The sequence below is a fragment of the Manis pentadactyla genome, chromosome 1 (genome assembly GCF_030020395.1).
Source record: "Manis pentadactyla isolate mManPen7 chromosome 1, mManPen7.hap1, whole genome shotgun sequence".
Classification (NCBI taxonomy): Eukaryota; Metazoa; Chordata; class Mammalia; order Pholidota; family Manidae; genus Manis; species Manis pentadactyla.
Window position 1 is genome coordinate 158,764,500 of NC_080019.1, and position 18,763 is coordinate 158,783,262.

Here is an 18,763-nt window from a genome sequence, read left to right on the forward strand (position 1 = left end):
GAAGTTCTGAAGGTCATTCATCCCAACTTCTAAGAAAACAAGCAGGTACACTAGGAGTACAAATATCAGTTAAGTATAAATGCAAGACAGGTACCTACTTGAAACAATTCTTTTATACTCCTCCATCAGCTCCTGGCACCTAACTATTCAAAATACACCCTCACCCTGTAACACTGGCATCATATGCGAGCCAGTGTTCATCTTCATTAGAAATGCAGAGTATCAGGTCCCACCCTAGATGCACTGAATCAGAATCTTCAGTTCAACAAAACACCTCAGGTGATACATATGAACATTAAAGTATGAAAAGCATTTGACAATAAGCATTCAAATACTAACCAGCCATCTTTATGTTCTTACACCATTCAACTTTTAGCTATAAATTAATTCATTTTCAGCATCTTCTCTTTCATATTTCTTCCTTCCTTCATTCATTCTTTATTCTCCTTATTCCATTTCTCCATGTCTTGTCCCCTTTCTGTATTTCTATTTCTCCTTGGTGCCTCTCTGCCCACATACCTGCCTGCCTTCCTCACTTCCTAACCTGTCTTATCTTATCCTGTTTTCCCTCTTTCCTTTACTTTTTACTTACAGGATCCTTTAAAAAAACATTTTCATGCATCAACACCAAAAAAACAAACAACCGAATTAAAAAATGGGCAAAGGACAGGAACAGATATTTATCTAAGGAAGAAAAAAAGATGGCCAACAAGCACATGAAAAGATGTTCCACATCACTAATTATCAGGGAAATGAATATCAAAACCACAGTGAGCTACACCTCACACCAGTCAGAATGGCCTATATCTAAAAGACAAGAATTAACAAGTGTTGGTGAGGATGTGGAGAAAAGGGAACCCTCCTACACTGTTGGTGAGAATTCAATTGGTACAGCCACTGTGTAAAGCAGTATAAGTTCCTCAAAAAATTAAAAACAGAAATACCATTAGACTTAGTTAATTCCACTTCTAGGAATTTACCAAAAAAAAGCAGTACCTCTGATTCCAAAAGATATATGCATACCTATGTTTACTGCTGCATTATTTACAATAGCCAAGATATATGGAAGCGATGAAACCGTCCATTAATAGATGAATGGATTAAAAAGATGTGGTATAAATATGGCTTCTCTCTCACTTACCAACTTTACATTTCCCTGTATGACCCCGGAAGATGACTGGTTAGCCAGAGACGGGTAAGATTCCTCAAGGGAGGAACAACCTAAGACAGGCACAGTCGCAGGGGGGCCATCAGGTGAGAAATTGGGGACCAACAGAGGTGAGGCTTAGAACCTCACCCCCCCGTTCTGAGAGAAATCTTCTGCATCCGTGGATGTTTTATTGCCCTTGTCTAGCATGGATTAACACATAGTCTACAGGCACACACCTGATCATCTACATTTGCTCTCTTACAACACTAAACTATGTTTTCTACCTTTATCTTGCATCTACCTACCACTTCAGCATTTTATTAAAAAAGAATAATAATAATAATAATAATAAAGGGAGAAATGTGGGATTCACATATAAATCAAGTATAAAAATCAAACGAATATTCATATTTGACCTCATTGTTTATAGTTCATAATGAGTGATCAAAACCGAAAGTTTTTGTGATGACTGCCCTTGTACTGTTCACCATGTAAGAACTTATTCACTATGTAAGAATTTGTTCACCATGTAAGAACTTGTTCGTTATGCTTCAGAAGATTGGAGACTGACGAGAATTAGGCTGGGGGTGGATTAATGATTGTGCAATGAGCATTGACTCCCCTATACAGAATTTTATTGTTGTTAACAATCATTTGATCAATAAATATGAGAGATGCCCTCTCAAAAAAAAAAAAAAAAAGATGTGGTATATATGCAAAATGGAATATCACTCAGCCACAAAAAAATCCAGCCATTTGCAACAATATGGATGGATATAGAGGTATTGAAATAAGATAGGCGGAGAAAGACAAATACCATATGATTTTACATACTTCTTGAATATAAATGTAAAGCAAAACAGAATCAACAAAACAGCGATAGACTCATAGACACTGAGAAGTGACTAGTGGTTACAATGGGGGAGGGGTTAGGGTGGGTGGGTGGGGAGAGTGAGGGTGATAAAGGGGCACAAAAATTCTCAGTCATAATGTGAGTTGGTCACAGGGATAGTTATACAGGATAGATAATATAGTCAATGATTCTGTAACATCTTCCTATGTTGACAGATAGTAGTTGTGCTATTTGGGCAGAAGATTTAGTAATATGGAAAACTATTGAACCAATGTGTTGCACACCTAAAACTAAAATAAGATTGCATAACTACTGTATTTTAATTTTTAAAATTTCATTTTTTATTTCTCTCTTTCTTTTTTTAAAATCTTTTCTATACTGACTTTATTACTGGGTTCTCCTTTTTAAAGTAAGTTCTACCTGAGATGGGAAAAGAGAGGGCAGTGTAGGAAAGCAAGGCAAAAACCTCCTCCCAGAATAATACAAAACATGAAAACACAGAAAATACAACTGGTCCTGAAATCAACCTGAAGACATCTGGCCACCTACATCTTGGGAAAAATACAAGACCCTACAGGAAAGGGTAAAGTGACAAAGCCACGATTGAAGCCCTCTCACAATCCCATCCCACAGGCAGGAGGAAGAGGAATGGCATAGCAAGGGAGTAGGAACCCAGGACCCTGAACACCTGGCCCTGGAAATCTGCTCCAGGGCAACAAGCCCCCATTGCTCAATATTCTGATGATTGGTGGAGCTGGACAACAGACAGGCAGAACACTCAGGGAGGCTGAGATCCAAGCCACCTGTAGGGAACAGGCACGCTCTATGGGGCCCTCTGAGAAAGAAAGTAAAGTGGGCCATTTGAAAGGCTTCCCAGCAGTGAGAGAAGTGTCAGAGGGGCAAGGATTGCACAGTGCTCTCTGTTTAGGAGAAAGATCAAGTGGACAATACCACCCCAGTCCTCTCTCACCCCAACAGGTTGGGAACTCTCAGGAACTTCAGATGCTCCAACCCACTCGCTGGAAACACAGTCCGGAGTCTCCTCACATTGACATGCAGCCTGATGGCTGGCATTGAAATCAAACATTACACCCAAACAGGCAGGGGGAGAACCCCCAGCTTGCTCAACCCTATTTTGGGCCCGCTTGGAGCTGCGTGTTAAGAACCAGCCCCAGGAGCTCTTTCCTCCTGGCAGGGGCCAGTTCTGTTTGCCAGCGCCCCACCATCACAGCAGGCTTGGTGGGGCAGCTCCAGCCCAACATCTGGCACACATGCACACCCAGCACCAGGAGCTCTCTTTCCTCCCAGCAGGAACTGGTCCTGCTCACCTGGACTGCCACTACTATGGCAGGACCAGACAGCAGCTCAAGAGAGTAGTGTCCCCTCTCTGTGAACAGCTGACAGCCCACACAGCCTTCCTGCAATCATAACACCACGAGCAAGGCAAAACCATTACATACACACATTGCACACCAAGAGCCAGGGCTCCTGCTCAGGATTTGACCTGGGAACTAGAGGGCGCCACTACACAAATCTATTATCCCATACAAAACACTAAAAAAATATATACATATATGAAGAGATAGAGGAATCTGGTCCAAACAAAATTCAAGAAAAAAAGGCCAGAAAGAGGTCTTAATATAACTGAAATCACCAATCTCCTTGATAAATATTTCAAAATAAAACTCATAAAAATGCTCACAGAGCTACAGAAAAATATTCAAGATGTCAGAGAGGACTTCAACAAAGAGATAGAAATATTGAAAAAATACAGTATCTGAAATGAAACATACAATGGAGGGAATTAAAAGGAGACTAGATAAGGTAGAGGAGATGGTAAATGATAGACAAATTAGAAAACTGCAAAACAAAGAGGTTGAGGCATAGAGAGAAAAAATATCTCTAGGAATGAAAGCATAATAAAAGAGCCATGCAACCAATTCAAATGGAATAATATTTGCCTTCTAAGGGCACCAGAAGAGAGAGACAAAGGGATAGAAAGTCTCTTTGAAGAAATAATTATTGAAACCTTCCCAACTCTGGGGAAGGATATAGTCATTCAGGACATGGAAGTGCAGAGATCTAACAAAACAAGGAACCCTAGGAAGATAACAACAAGACATACAATAATTAAAATGGCAAAGATCAAGGACAAGGAGAGAGTATTAAAAGCAGCCAGAGAGAGAAAAAAGATCACTTATAAAGGAAACCCCATTAGGTTATCATCAGACTTCTCAGTAGAAACCTTACAGGACAGAAGGGAGAGGAATGATATATTTAATGCAATAAAACAGAAGGGTCTTGAACCAAGAATACTCAACCCGAAAACATTCTCATTCAAATTTGAAGGAGGTGTTAATTTCCAGATAGGCACAAGTTGATGAAATTCAGCACAAAAAAAGCCATGTCTACTTGATCTCTTAAAGGAACTTCTCTAGATGGAAATGCTCTAAGGTTTAATAGCTGTCACCAGAGAAAAATGTGCTGCCTACAGAGAATCACTTCAAACACAAAGACATACCCAGGCTAAAAGTGAAGGGATGGAAAAAGATATTTCATGCAACTAATAGGGAGAAAAAAGCAAGAGTTGCAGTACTTGTATCAGACAAAATAGATTTCAAAACAAAGAAAATAACATGAAACAAATAAGAATATTACATGATGATAAAGGGGTCGGTCCAACAAGAGGATATAACCATTATAAATATCTATGCACCCAGCATATGAGCAACTAAATATGTGCAACAAATACTAACAGAATTAAAGAGGGAAATAGAATGCAATGCATTCATTTTAGGAGACTTCAACACACCACTCACACCAAAAGACTGATCAACCAGACAGAAAATAAGTAAGGACACAGAGGCACTGAACAACACATTACAACAGATGGACCAAATAGACATCTAAAGAACTCTCCACTTAAATGCAGCAGGATACACATTCTTCTTAAGTGTACATTGAACGTTTTCCAAATACTATGTCACAAAAAAGAGCCTCAGTAAATTCAAAAAGATTGAAATTGTACCAATCAGCTTCTCAGACCACAAAGATATGAAACGAGAAATAAACTGTGTAAAGAAAACAAAAAGGCTCACAAACACATGGAGGCTTAGCAACATGCACCTAAATAATTAATGGATTGATGACCAAATTAAAACAGAGATCAAGCAATACATGGAAACAAATGAAAACAAAAGTGCAATGCCCCAACTTCTGTGGAATGCAGTGAAGGCAGTTCTAGAAGGAAAGTATATAGCAATTCAGGCCTATCTAAATAAGGAAGAACAATACCAAATGAACAGCCTAAACTCACAATTAATGAAACTGGAAAAAGAAGAACAAATGAGGCCCAAAGTCAGTAGAAGGAGGGACATAATAAAGATCAGAGAAGGAAATAAATAAAATGGAGAATAAAACAATAGAAAGAATTAATGAAACCAAGAGCTAGTTCTTTGAGAAAAAAAAAATAGATAAATCCCTAGCTAGACTTATCAAGAAAAAGAGAATCTACACATATTAGCAAAATCAGAAATGAAAAAAAGAAAAACCCCTACAGACATAATGAAAATACAAAGAATTATTAAAGAATACTATGAAAAATTATATGCCAACAAATTTGATAACCTAGAAGAAATGGACAACTTTCTAGAAAAATACAACCTTCCAAAACTGACACAGGAAAAAAAGATACTCTGAACAGATCAATTATCATTAATTAAGTTGAATTCATAATCAAAAAACTACCTAAGAACAAAACCCCTGGAACAGGCGGCTTCACTGCTGAATTTGATCAAGCAATTAAAGAACAGGTTAATACCCATCCTCGTTAAAGTTTTCCAAAAAGTAGAAGTGGAGGGTATACTTCCAAACCCATTCTATGAGGCCAGCATCACTCTAATACCAAAACTAGGCAAAGATATCACAAAAAGAAGAAAATTACAGACCAATATCCCAGATGAATATAGATGCAAAAATCCTCACCAAATATTAGCAAACTGAATTCAAAAATACATCAAAAAGATCATCCATCACGACCAAGTAGGATTTGTTCCAGATATGCAAGGATGGTACAACATTTGTAAATGCATCAGTATCATACATCACATTAAGAAAAAGGAGGATAAAAACCAAATGATCATCTCAACACATGCTGAAAAAGCATTCAACATTCATTCATGATAAAAATGCTCAAAAAAATGGGTATAAAGAGTAAGTACCTCAACATAAGAAAGGCTATATATGACAAACCTAAGCAGCTAAACTCACACTTAACAGCAAAAAGCTGAAAGCTTTTCCTCTAAGATCAGGAACAAGACAAGGATGCTCACTCTCACCACTTTTATTCTAATTGGACCGGAAGTTCTGACCACAGCACAAAGAAATAAAAGGCATAAAGTTGGTAAGGAAGAAGTAAAATTGCTACTGTTTGCAGACAACCCATTTCTTTAAATAGAACTCTAAAGACTCTACCAAAAAACTGTTAGAACTAATAACTGAATTCAGTAAAGTTGAACCATACAAAGTTAATATACACGGAAAATTGCTGATTTCCTATATACTAACAATGAATTAACAGAAAGAGAATTCAGGAAAACAACTCCATTTACAATTGCATCAAAAAAAAAATACCTAGGAGTAAACCTAACAAACGACGTGAAAGACCTGTACTCTGAAAACTACAAGGCACTGAGGGAATTTAAAGAAGACACAAATAAGTGGAAATCTGTCCCATGTTCATGGATAGGAAGAATTTACATTGTCAAAATGACCATCCTCCCAAAAGTAATTTACAGATTCCATGCAATCCCATTAAAATACCAACAGCATTCTTCAATGAAATAGAACAAACAGTTCTGAAAGTCACAGGAACCACAAAAGACTCCAAATAGCCTAAGAAATCCTGAAAAAGGACAACAAAGCTGGGGGCATTACGCTTCCTAACTTAAACTCTACTACAAAGGCACAGTAAACAAACAATTTAGTACTGGCACAAGAAAAGACCAAAACATCAGTTGAACAGAATAGAGAGCCCAGATATACACCCAGATATATATGGCCAATCAATATACAATAAAGAAGCCATGAATATACAACAGGGAAAAGACAGCCTCTTCAACAACTGGTGTTGGCAACACTGGATAGCTACATGTAAGAGAACGAAACTGGATTGTCTAACTCCATACACAAAAGTAAACTCGAAATGGATCAAAGACCTGAATTAAGTCATGAAACCATAAAACTCTTAGAAGAAAACATAGGCAAAAATCTCTTGATTTTTGACATGAGCAACTTTATCCTGACCACATCTCCTCAGGCAAGAGAAACGAAAGCGAAAATGAACAAGTGGAATTACATCAAACTAAAAAGCTTTTGTACAGCAAAAGACACCATCAGTAGAACAAAAAAGCACACTACAGTATGGGAGAAAATATTCAGAAATGACTTATCTGATAAGGTGTTAACATCCAAAATATATAAAGAACTCACATGCCTCAAACACCCAAAAAACAAATAACACGATTAAAAAATGGGCAGAGGATCTCAACACATACTTCGCCAAAGAAGATAGTTTGATGGCCAAAAGACACATGGAAAGATGCTCCCCATTGCTAATCATCAAATAAATGCAAATTAAAACCACAATGAGATATCACCTCACACCAGTTTGGATGGCCAACATCCAAAATACAAGAAACAACAAATGCTGGCAAGGATACGGAGAAAGGGTAACCCTCCTACACTGTTGGTGGGAATGTATTGGTTCAACCATTGTGGAAAGCAATATGGAGGTTCTTCAAAAAAGTAAAAATAGAAATACCATTTGACTCGGGAATTCCACTCCTAGGAATTTACCTGAAGAAAAAAGATCCCTGATTCAAAAAGACATATGCACCCCTGTTTACTGCAGCACTATTTACAATAGCCAAGATAAGGAAGCAACTTAAATGCCCATCAGTAGATAAAAGGATAAAGAAGATGTGGTACGTATACACAATGGAACATTATTCGGCCATAAATGAAAAGAAATCCTACCATTTGCAACAACACAGATGGAGCTGCAGGGTGTTATCGTTAGTGAAATAAGCCAGTTGGAGAAAGACAATTACCAAATGACTTAACTTATTTGTGGAGTATAAAAACAAAGCAAAACTGAAAGAACAAAATAGCAGCAGACTCACAGACTCCAAGAAGGCGTGGTTTCCAAAGGAAGGGGTTGGGAGGGAAGGAGAATGGGATTAAGGGGCACTATAATTAGCAATCACAACTTTGGTATTTCACAGGGAAGGCAGTACAACACGGAGAAGACATGTAATGACTCTATAGCATCTTACTATGCTGATAGACTGTGACTGCAATAGGGGAGGAGGAGTGAGAATTTGATAATATAGGTGAATATTGCAACCACAATGTGGTCCATGTGAAACTTTCATAAGATTATATATCAATGATACTTTAATAAAAACAAATAAAATAAGTTCCACCCATCTATCACCTATCCTTGGCTCTATTTATACTTTGTATACCTACCTACATTCCTATCATGTCATCCATTCATCCATCTTATTTGACTGTAATATTTTAACTGACTTTTTAGATTTTTTTCCCACTATCCATAATTGTATTTTCTTACTAATTCCTTTTTTAGTTCTTCCTTTTCAAATCCTTTTTTCTTTCAGTTTCCTTCTTTCCTTTTTTATTTTATTCTTTCCTACAGACTCATCACTTTGCTTCTCTCTTTCCTCTAACTTCCTTTCTATTTTGCCCCATTCATTTTTCTTTCTTCTTTTGTAGCCCTTTTGTAAATATTTTCCCATTCCAATTAATTGTCCTCCTTCTTTCCCTTTATATCCTGCATGTATCCTGCACTCCTGCCTGCCTTTCTTCTCCTTCCTTCTTTTCCTTATTTTATTCCTTCCTCCCTTTCATGCCTTTCTCTCTCCCTTCCTTTCCTTCTTACATTCCTCTTCCATTCTTTTTTTTACTGGATCTTATTTTTCAAACATTTTTCTTCCCATCTCTCTCCTTCAGTCTCTTTTTCTTTGCACCTATTTCATACAGTCTTTCATACTGGCTTACACCTTTAAAAGTCCATTTACTCCTTCTATCTCTCTCTCTCTACCTATCCTTCTTTATTTTACTGCCTTTTTCTATACTGACTTCCACTTTTCATTTTATTTTTACCCCAGCTTTACTGGGATATAATTGTCACATACCACAGTATAAGTTTAAGGTATAAAACATTGATATGACATTTATTGATAAAATATTACCACCATAGCATTAGCTAACACCTCTATCACATAATTACCATTTCTTTTTTGTGGTGAGAATATGTAAGATTTACTCTCTTAGCAACTTTCAAGTATGTAACAGAGTATTATTAACTATAGTCACCATGCTGTATATTAGATCCTCTGAATTTAATCTTAAAAATGGAAGTTTGTACTATTTGACCAACATCTCCCCATTTCCCTCAATACACTGCCACTGGTTACCACCATTCTTGTCTGTTTTGGTGAGTCTGGCTATTTTAGATACTACATATATGTGAGATCATACAGTATTTTCTTTCTCTGTCTGACTTATCTCACTTAGCATAATGCCCTTAAGATCTGTCCATGTTGTCACAGATGGCAGGATTTCCTTCTTTCTCATGCTGAATAATATTCCAGTATATATATGCACCACACCTTTAACCATTCATCTGTTGCTCTATGCCTATGTTGCTTCTATATCATGCCTATTGTGAATAATGCTGCAATGAACATGGCAGTGCAGAAATCATCTCAAGATCCTATTTTCATTTCCTTTTGTATATAGGCCCACAAGTAGGAATACTGGATCACTTGGTGCTTCTATTTTTAATTTTTTGAGGAATCTCCATACTCTTTTCCATAGTAGCTACACCAATTTACATTCCCACCAACAGTACAGTACACAAGGGTTCCCTTTTCTTCACATCCTCGCCAGTACTTGTTATCTCTTGTCTTTTTGATGGTGGATAACCTAACAAGTGTAAGGTGATACCTTATTGCAGTTCTGATTTGCACTTTCCCATTAATTAGTAATGTTGAGCATCTTTTCATGTCTCTCTTGGCCATCTGTATGCTTTCCTTGGAAATATGTCTATTCAATTGGTCTGTCCATTTTTTAATCAGATTGTTTCTTTGCTATTGAGTTGTATGAGTTATTTATATATTTTGGATATTAACCCCTTATGATCAGAGATGTGATTTGCAAACACTGTCATTCCACAATTGTCTTTTCATTCTGTTTATAGTTTCCTTTACTGTGAGATCCTTTTTTTAGTTTGATGTAATTCCAGTTCATTTTTGCTTTTGTTGTCTTTGCTTTCGGTGACATCAATCCAAAAAATCATTATCAAGACCAATATCAAGGTGCTCATCCCCTTTACTTTCTTCCAGGAGTTTTATAGTTTCAAATCTTACATTTAAATCTTTAATCCATTTTGAGTTAATTTTGTTTATAGTAGAGGTTGAGGTCCAGTTTCATTTTTTTGCATGTGTATGTCCTGCTTTCTCAAAACCATTTTTTAAACAACTATCCTTTCCCATTTTACATCTTTGCTCTTTTGTCAAAAACTAACTAATTATATATGCATGGGTTTATTTCTGGGCTCTCAATTCTGTTACATTGATCTGTGTGTGTTTTTATGTCAATACCATACTGTTCTGATCACTATAGCTCTGTAACATAGTTTGAAATCAGGGAGTATGAGTGATGCCTCCAGCTTTGTTCTTCTTAGGAATCCTTTGGCTATTTAGGGTCTTTTGTTCCATACAAATTTTAGGATATTTTTTCATTTCCATGAAAAAATGCCACTGAATTTTGATAGGAACTGTACTGAACCTAAGATCACTTTGGGTAGAGTAGACTTTTTAACAATATTAATTCTTCCAATCCATTAACACTGCAACTACCCATTCTGAAAACTGGCAGTGAAACTGGCAGCAAAGACAGAGATTAAAAGAAAAAGGTATGAGAACCTTCAGAAAAACAGCATTTCTTCTTCATGCAGCACACAGCCCCAAATAGTTGATACTATTTCTATGGAATCTAAACAATTACCACCAATCCAAATGTTCCAAGATTTTACTATGAAACCTAAATTTTCTTTAGAAAGACTGCTTTAAAATGATTCCCTTAAAAGTGGGGGGAGGAGAATTTAACATAGTTTTAAGAATAATTTCAATATTTGTTTTTTTCTGTTTCAGGATTACGGCACACACTGAGAATGGGAATCACTTACCACTTTCCTACCCACTGTTATAGATCTTAGTAACAGAAATCTAATTTTACTTAGGAAGATACCCAGCTCTTAAAAACTTGATGTATGGTCATATGACTAGGCTCTAGCTAAGAAAATATAAGTAGAAGAGATTAGTAGCATGCACATCCAAAAAGCATCCTTTAAAGGGCAAGAAACAGAGAGTACATGCCCTTTTCACCTTTCTCCCCTTCCTTCTGCTTTCCACCTGGAACACCAACATGATGACTGGAATATGAGCAGTCATATGGACCATGAGACAAACTTGAAGATGAAAGTCATGTGTCAGGGATGACAGAGTAGAAAAATAAGAGTCTGGGTCCCTGATAGTCAAAGAAACACTGTAGCAGCCCTGTTCAGCATACCTCTGGATTTCTTCTATGTGAAGAACAAATAAACTATTTCCCTTAAGTGATAGCATTATATAATTAATAGTTAATATAAATACAGATAAACCAATTTTTCCCTCAACTGCTATAGAAAAATAATAAACATGTAAATCCCTAAATTTATGATCTACAAAAATTATTTTATATACATGCTTGCTCTGTTTTTAGAAGATTTTTATATATGGAAACTTAACACATACGGGATTTGGGGAAGAATACTAGTGTTTTCCTATTCTATTATAAACTCATAAATCCATTACCACTAACACTAGTATATTTCCACGATTTTTAATTAAAAATGTCTTTCAAAATACATTTGGGATAGAAAAGTACTAAAAAAGCAGTATTTGAAACAAAATATAAATATTAACTATGAAAACCTAAATTACATTTTTGAGGTCTGTATCATAAGAACTGAGAGAGAGTAGCTCTGTTACATAGGTCTTAACAATAGATTATAGTTAAATTTAGTGGAACTACATCAAATTAAAAGGCTCCAGTAAAGCATAGGAAATCAACAAAATGAAAAGGCAACCTACTAAATGGGAGAAAATATTTGCATATCACTTACCTAATAAAGGATTAATATCAAAATATATAAAGAACTCACACAACTCAAGAGCAAAAAATAAATGATTAAAAAATGGGCAGTAACTGAATAGACATTTTCCAAAGAAAACATCCAGATGCCAAGAAGTACATGAAAAGGTGCTTGGCCTCATGTTGGAACCTTCCAGAATGGCTATTAATGAAAAGAAATGAAACAGTAATAAGTGTTGGTGGGGATGTGAAGAAAAGGGAACCCTTATGCACTGTTGGCGGGAATGTAAATTGGTGCAGCCACTATGGAAAACAGTTCCTCAAAAAATTAAAGATAGAACTGCCATATGATCCAGCAATTCCAATTCTGGGTATTATCCGAAGAAAATGAAAACACTAATTCAGAAGATAAATGTACCCCCATGTTCACTTCAATAGCCAAGATATGGAAAAAACCTAAGTGTCCATCAGTGGATAAATATATTTAGAAGATACGGTATATACCTACACAGTGTAATACTATACAGCCATAAAAAGAATGAAATATTACTGTTTGTAACAACAAGGTTGGACCTTGAGGGCACCATGCTAAGTGAAATAAGTCAGACAGTGAAAGACAAATACGTGATATCAATTATTCTGGAATCTTTAAAAAAAGAAAAAGTTCATAAAGACCAGACTGGTGGTTGCCAGAGGCAGAGAGCAGTATCGGCAAAATGGGTGAAGGGGTCAAAAGGTCCAAAGTTTCAATTACAATATAAATAAGTCATGGAGATGTAATACACAGCACAGTGACTATAGTTAATACTGTATTGTATATTTGAAAGTTGCTAAGAGAGTAGATCTTAAAAGTCTTCACCACAAGGAAAAAAACTTTTTGTAACCAGGTATGAGAACAGTTGTTAACTAGACATTGTGGGGATCATTTCACAATACATGCAAAAATTGAATAATTATGCTGTATACCTGAAATTAATATAATGTCTTATGTCAATACCTCGATTAAAAGAAAAATAACTTCAGAGGTAGCTCTGTTACAAAGGTCTTTAACTACAGATTATAGCACTATCTTTTACAGAATTATTATTTCCTTTTAAATCACTGGTCTTTATTTTTTCTTCTAAATAGCTAAGGTATTATTCTATAATAACTTCCTTAAATTTTCTAATTAGAAATATTAATGTATTTATTCTGTGTCCTATATATTCTTACTACTTACAGTAGCTTCTTCATTATTGGGTTCATTGTCATAACATACAGTTGTAGATTCTGTACAAAAGTATATGAGGAGTCCAATTAAAATTAGTTGGATTACATCTTCAGTCTTAGAAGCTTCCTCTACCCTAGTTCATTTCTGAAGTGCTATTTAAGTATATTGCTCCTTCTCATTCTTTTCATAATTCATTCTCTAAATAGACTATTCTCTATTGCTTATTATTTGTTTTTTCTTAGTGTTGTTACTTTGAAAGGTTTTTAGTTGGGGCAAGAATGAGAAAATGGTCTGAGTCTCTATAAGATGCAGGTCCATTTTCCAATCTACTTTGCCTTACTCAAACAAGAAATGGTATAAAGAAACTCTCTTAATCCCTATGCAGAAACATTTTACATGTTTGTGTGCAACATAACATAAACATTTTCCTTATACTTATTCCTATTTTCATCCTTTTTGATTTACCAAACTCTTGCTATCAAAACTTTATTTCTGATAATTCCAAGAAACTACCATGAGTTCCTTAATATTACCTGATTTGAAGTATTAAAACAATAGTATACATTTTAACTCCTGAAATTGCCAAAGAAAAGTGTTAAGCTGAATCACATTATCAACCATAAATTTTGTACTAGAAAAAATTACAGAAAACTGGTTGCAGAAAGATTTCAGCATTTTTGCTGATCAATTATTTTATACTCAAAATTACAATGAAAAGAGGTCATAAGACAATGATAGCTTACCTTGAAATGGAATCTTTATATACTTAGGAGTGAGCTAAAGGAAAAATAAAAAAGCAAAAAATGAGTTACCACTCAAAATGTGTTACTATTCAAAATTTTCAAATTAGTTCTCTTTTTCAAAGTACAAGTACATATTCAAAGTGTGCACTAAAAGTGCTCAAGCCTTTTTATAAGTAAACCAAGAAAATGTTTCATTATAAAGACTAAGTTTTATGGATGCTTAAAAACCCTGTGCAAGTAATTTAATGTTCAATATGTTCATTCATAGAAGACAGTAACTCTTTACTTAACATGCTTTCAAAAATGTTTCCCAAATACTTAAAAGAAGAAATAAAACAAAATCTAGGAGAAATTGCCAGACCTCCCAAGGTTTCACTGACTAGTAAATAAACCTCAAAGCGGGATTTGATTCTTGGTTTTGTTGACATTCTCAGCATTCACCTTCATTTGTTCACTGTACAATTTCCTTCTGAGGATTCAGCAAGGTTCTTGCTCTTTCTGCTCCTTCTGTATCAGGACACTGATTTTTTTCTAGGTACCTTTTGGTTAAGTTTCTCTTTTAATCTATACACTTAAGAAATTATTGACCAAATTAAGGGTAAATCAAGTCTATGAACACAAAACAAAATAAAAAATGGTCTTAGGTCACAGGTACCTAAATTAATGACCAACAAACTTCCAAATAAGCAGTACTCTACAGAGAAACCACAGATTTACTATGACTCTGTTTCTTTTTCCAACTTAAAGTTATTCTATATTGTAAGTCAGTCACTAAAGCAGAACTTGAGCAAAAGCACATGAGTTAAAAGCTAAACTTGAAGTTCAAGTCCTGCCTCTATTATCTCCACCAGTTACACAGATAGTTAAGTAGATAAACTCAGGTAACTTACTGAACCTCTATCAGGTTTAGACAGGACCCATAATCAAGGGGAGTTACTAATACACTAGCTTCTTATTATGTTAACTAGTTTAATTTAGTTAAATACACTTTATTATTCTGTCACTTTCACACAGCTGCTACATATATTTAGTGTATATTTTCCTTGCAAATTCTTTCTGACATTTTCACTTGGGTCTTTAATCACATAAAATGTATCTTAGCAAATGTGCATTAGAAACTGAATATAAAGAGTGTTTGTTTTTGAGACTTAGAGTAATTACTATAAAATTATAAACTAGAAGTAGTGCATCTATATATCCTTGGCCTCCACTTTCCACATTATTCTTTCATTGTCCCACCGTAAATATTCCTGTACTAGCAAACCTTTTGGCTAGGCAAAGATCTGATACTCAACTACTCCTTTGTATGTTGACTAAACCAAAATGTGAAATTTCCCCCAAAGGCAGCAAAAACTTAATCCCAAAATGGGAAAATGAGAAAGATATTTTTGTAGCAGGAAGGTAAAGCAAGTTCTCTAAAATCATATCATATCTATTTAAACTTAAGAATAAAGCTAAACATAAGAGCTATTTTTTATAATTCTCTGAACATATAATACTTAAGAAATATTTTTCCTATTATCGACTAAGGTGAAATCGAAAAAATGAAATACAACTATTGCAGCATTCTCTACACACACACAAAAATAACTTAAATGTCAAAGTACAAGAAAACGGCTGTAATGTATGTGTTTCCCACTACACATATTTTTCTAGTTCAGCTAAACTGTAACCATTACGAGTGAAAAAGTATCTCCATCATCTACAACAGTACATAGTAGATACTCTTTAAACATCTCGAAAATGACTGAGTTTAATTCTCTAATACATTTACCCCCTGCAAAAAAAGGTCTTTAATTTTTAAGTCATGAACTGTGTAGGAAAAGGAATATATATTAAAAGTCTTTTGAAAAACTTTAGAGTATTAAGACTTTGACCCTTTTCCTTTTTATGTTATTCATTAGTTTTCTCAATTTTTGAAATTGCTTATGCTCTCTCCCTAGTAACATAACTGTTTTAACTTTTGCAGAATTCCTCTCAGCCTTTCTTCACATGCATGTATTTTACCTGCATATATTTATTTTGATTTACTAAACCACTTTTCTTTAATCAGACATTGGTTTTCTATTTTAATTATAAGGACAGTTCTAATGAACACGGGACAAATTTTTAAGATCTACTTCATGATATTTATTGAAAATTTGTAGTCCCCCACTATTATTTCTAATAGCAAAATATTGGAACAATCAAAAGATCCAACAGGAATTAAGGATAACACAAATATCCCAAAATAAGTAAATGAACTAAGTAACACAATTATGGTGAGTTACAAAACAGTATGAATGATGTCATATCCTTCTGTTTTAAACATATATATGTATCTAATGTGAAGAACATGAAATGATATATCCTGTAGAGCTAACAGTAGTTGTCTCTGGATAAGTAAGATCACAGGTGTTCTTTAAATTGTTCCCCTACTCATTTCTTTGGTTTTGTTTTTTGCCCATAACAAGCCCACCTGACTGTGTAATAACATAATTAATGTATTAATTAATAAAAACCCATTATTGAATATTTATGCAGGATTTTCCTCCTAGGGCAAACAATTATTGTCATAAACAGGTGACCCTGAAAAACACAGGTTTGTCAGTCTACTTTTATACAGGTTTTTTTAAATAAACATATTGGAAAATTTTTTGGAGACCTGCAACAATATGATAAGGCATTTTCTTTTGTTAGCCTACCTTATTTTAAGAATATAGTACATAATACATATAACATACAAAATATGTGTTAATTGACTATTTATGTTATCAGTAAGGCTTCCAGTCAACAGTAGGCTATTAGTAATTAAGTTTTCAGGGAGTCAAATATTATATATGGATTTTTGACAGCACAGGGGGTCAGTGCCCCCAAATCCTCAAGTATAAAGTTCAAGGGTCAACTCTATTTAGATTATCCAGTTTTTGTCATTACAGAAAGCCAACAGGAAAAAAACTAGTTAAATTGACATTAAAATAAAAAAGCAAAATAGGGTGAAAGTGTGAAAAGTGAATAAAACTTCATAAAGAAGAAAAAGAATCGTAACAGCACAGGCATGCCAAAATAATTAATACCTGAAACTAGTGATCCAGAGATATTAATTTTAAACCATATTGCTCTTGTGCTTTGAATTAAAGAAATTTAACTGTATCACAAGATATTATCATTTGTAGTTTCCAGAATTTGCTGGATTTGTACATGATGTCTACTCTATTGGATATAGATCTTCCCCCTGAATGGTCACCAAGTAAACACCTACTTTATGCCTTCAATCATATGCTATCTTATCTGTGAGGTCTTTCCTAATTCCTCCAGACAGATATAGGTACTGATTCCCATATGTATCCTTCTTGCACGTATTTCTATTGCACATTTTACCATAGTGGAAAGCAAATATCTATTTACATGTTTGTCTCTTTCATTAGACTACAAGTTCCTCCAAAGCAGACACTATGTATTACCATTTTAATATTCCCTTCACTATCCCTAACACAGTGAAATATTAATACAATTTTTAGGAAAATACCTGAGATAGTCTGACACAGTCAATTCAATACAAGCAAAGTTTAAAAGCACCTACTTAGGTTTGAGCCATATATGGAAGATATAAAAGGGAATAAAAGCATGGCTCTTCACTACAAGATGCTTAAAGGCTAATGGAAAGGTTTAGGCTGAATACAAGCAGTTATAAACAGAATAAATCTTACAATAGAAGTACAAAAAAAGTATTATAAGAACACAGTAAAGGAGAAGTTAATTCCGGCTAGAAAGGAGAAATCAGGAAAGGTTTCATGGAAGATGTATTTCAGGTAAGTCTTAAAAGATTAGTAGGATTTTAACAGGCAGAAACAGTGAGAAAATACAGAGAACTGAATAAAACCCAGTCTGGCTTTCATATCTAATATGTGAATTGGAATACAGAAAAAAAAAAAGTGAAAAAAACTGATTAGGAACTGTTCCTAGAGATCCATAAACAATGAGTTTAGGAATTTGGAAAACTCAATTTATAATAATTTAAATCAGCAAAATGAGCTTTTTTTTTATGCTTTCAACTACACCCTGAATAAAAATTTACTTTATCACCAAATAGGTTTTGGAGCCAAAAGGTTATCAATACCACATATGACTTTTTTTATATATGATTTTCAGGAAAGTGGTCAGATCAGTGATATGATTTGAGGACATTCCCCTAAAACTTTAGGGTTTCCCCCAGTTAAAGACATGTTTCAAAGCAGGTATAATGACATAGTAAAAGTGTCCCATATAAAATTAATCTCAATCTATTTTCATTTGCACGAAAAAAAAAAAAAAAAGAGAGAGAAGACAATCCCTAAACCCTTATCCAGGATCCAAAACCAAAAAAAAAAGATTAAATATACTTACTGTAACACAACCTTTAGAAGCTCCTTTTATTTTACCGATATAAACAGAAGTAAGTACAAAATCCAGTTGTTGATCCATCTCATTACTAGGTACAATACAGGAAATGTTTTCCATGACAGGATTATATGGACATAATTCAGATGAAGCCTAACAAGGAATAAATTATAAAATGCATATAACCCTAAATATTACATAAATGCTGGCAATGATTTTCAAAGTCA

The 18,763-nt window shown here is 34.6% G+C and overlaps 1 protein-coding gene across 10 annotated transcripts in view; it reads right to left on the reverse strand.

Moving 5' to 3' along the window:
• Positions 1-18,763, reverse strand: part of SENP7 (SUMO specific peptidase 7) — a 208,348-nt gene that overhangs the window by 31,543 nt on the left and 158,042 nt on the right. For all 10 annotated transcript variants that reach the window (XM_057502256.1, XM_057502253.1, XM_036916469.2 and 7 more), the window contains 2 exons: positions 18,543-18,689; positions 14,178-14,211 (listed from right to left, as the gene is read on the reverse strand). In XM_057502256.1, coding sequence (XP_057358239.1) covers positions 14,178-14,211; positions 18,543-18,689 — 181 coding nt within the window. The remainder of the gene's footprint in view (positions 1-14,177; positions 14,212-18,542; positions 18,690-18,763) is intronic.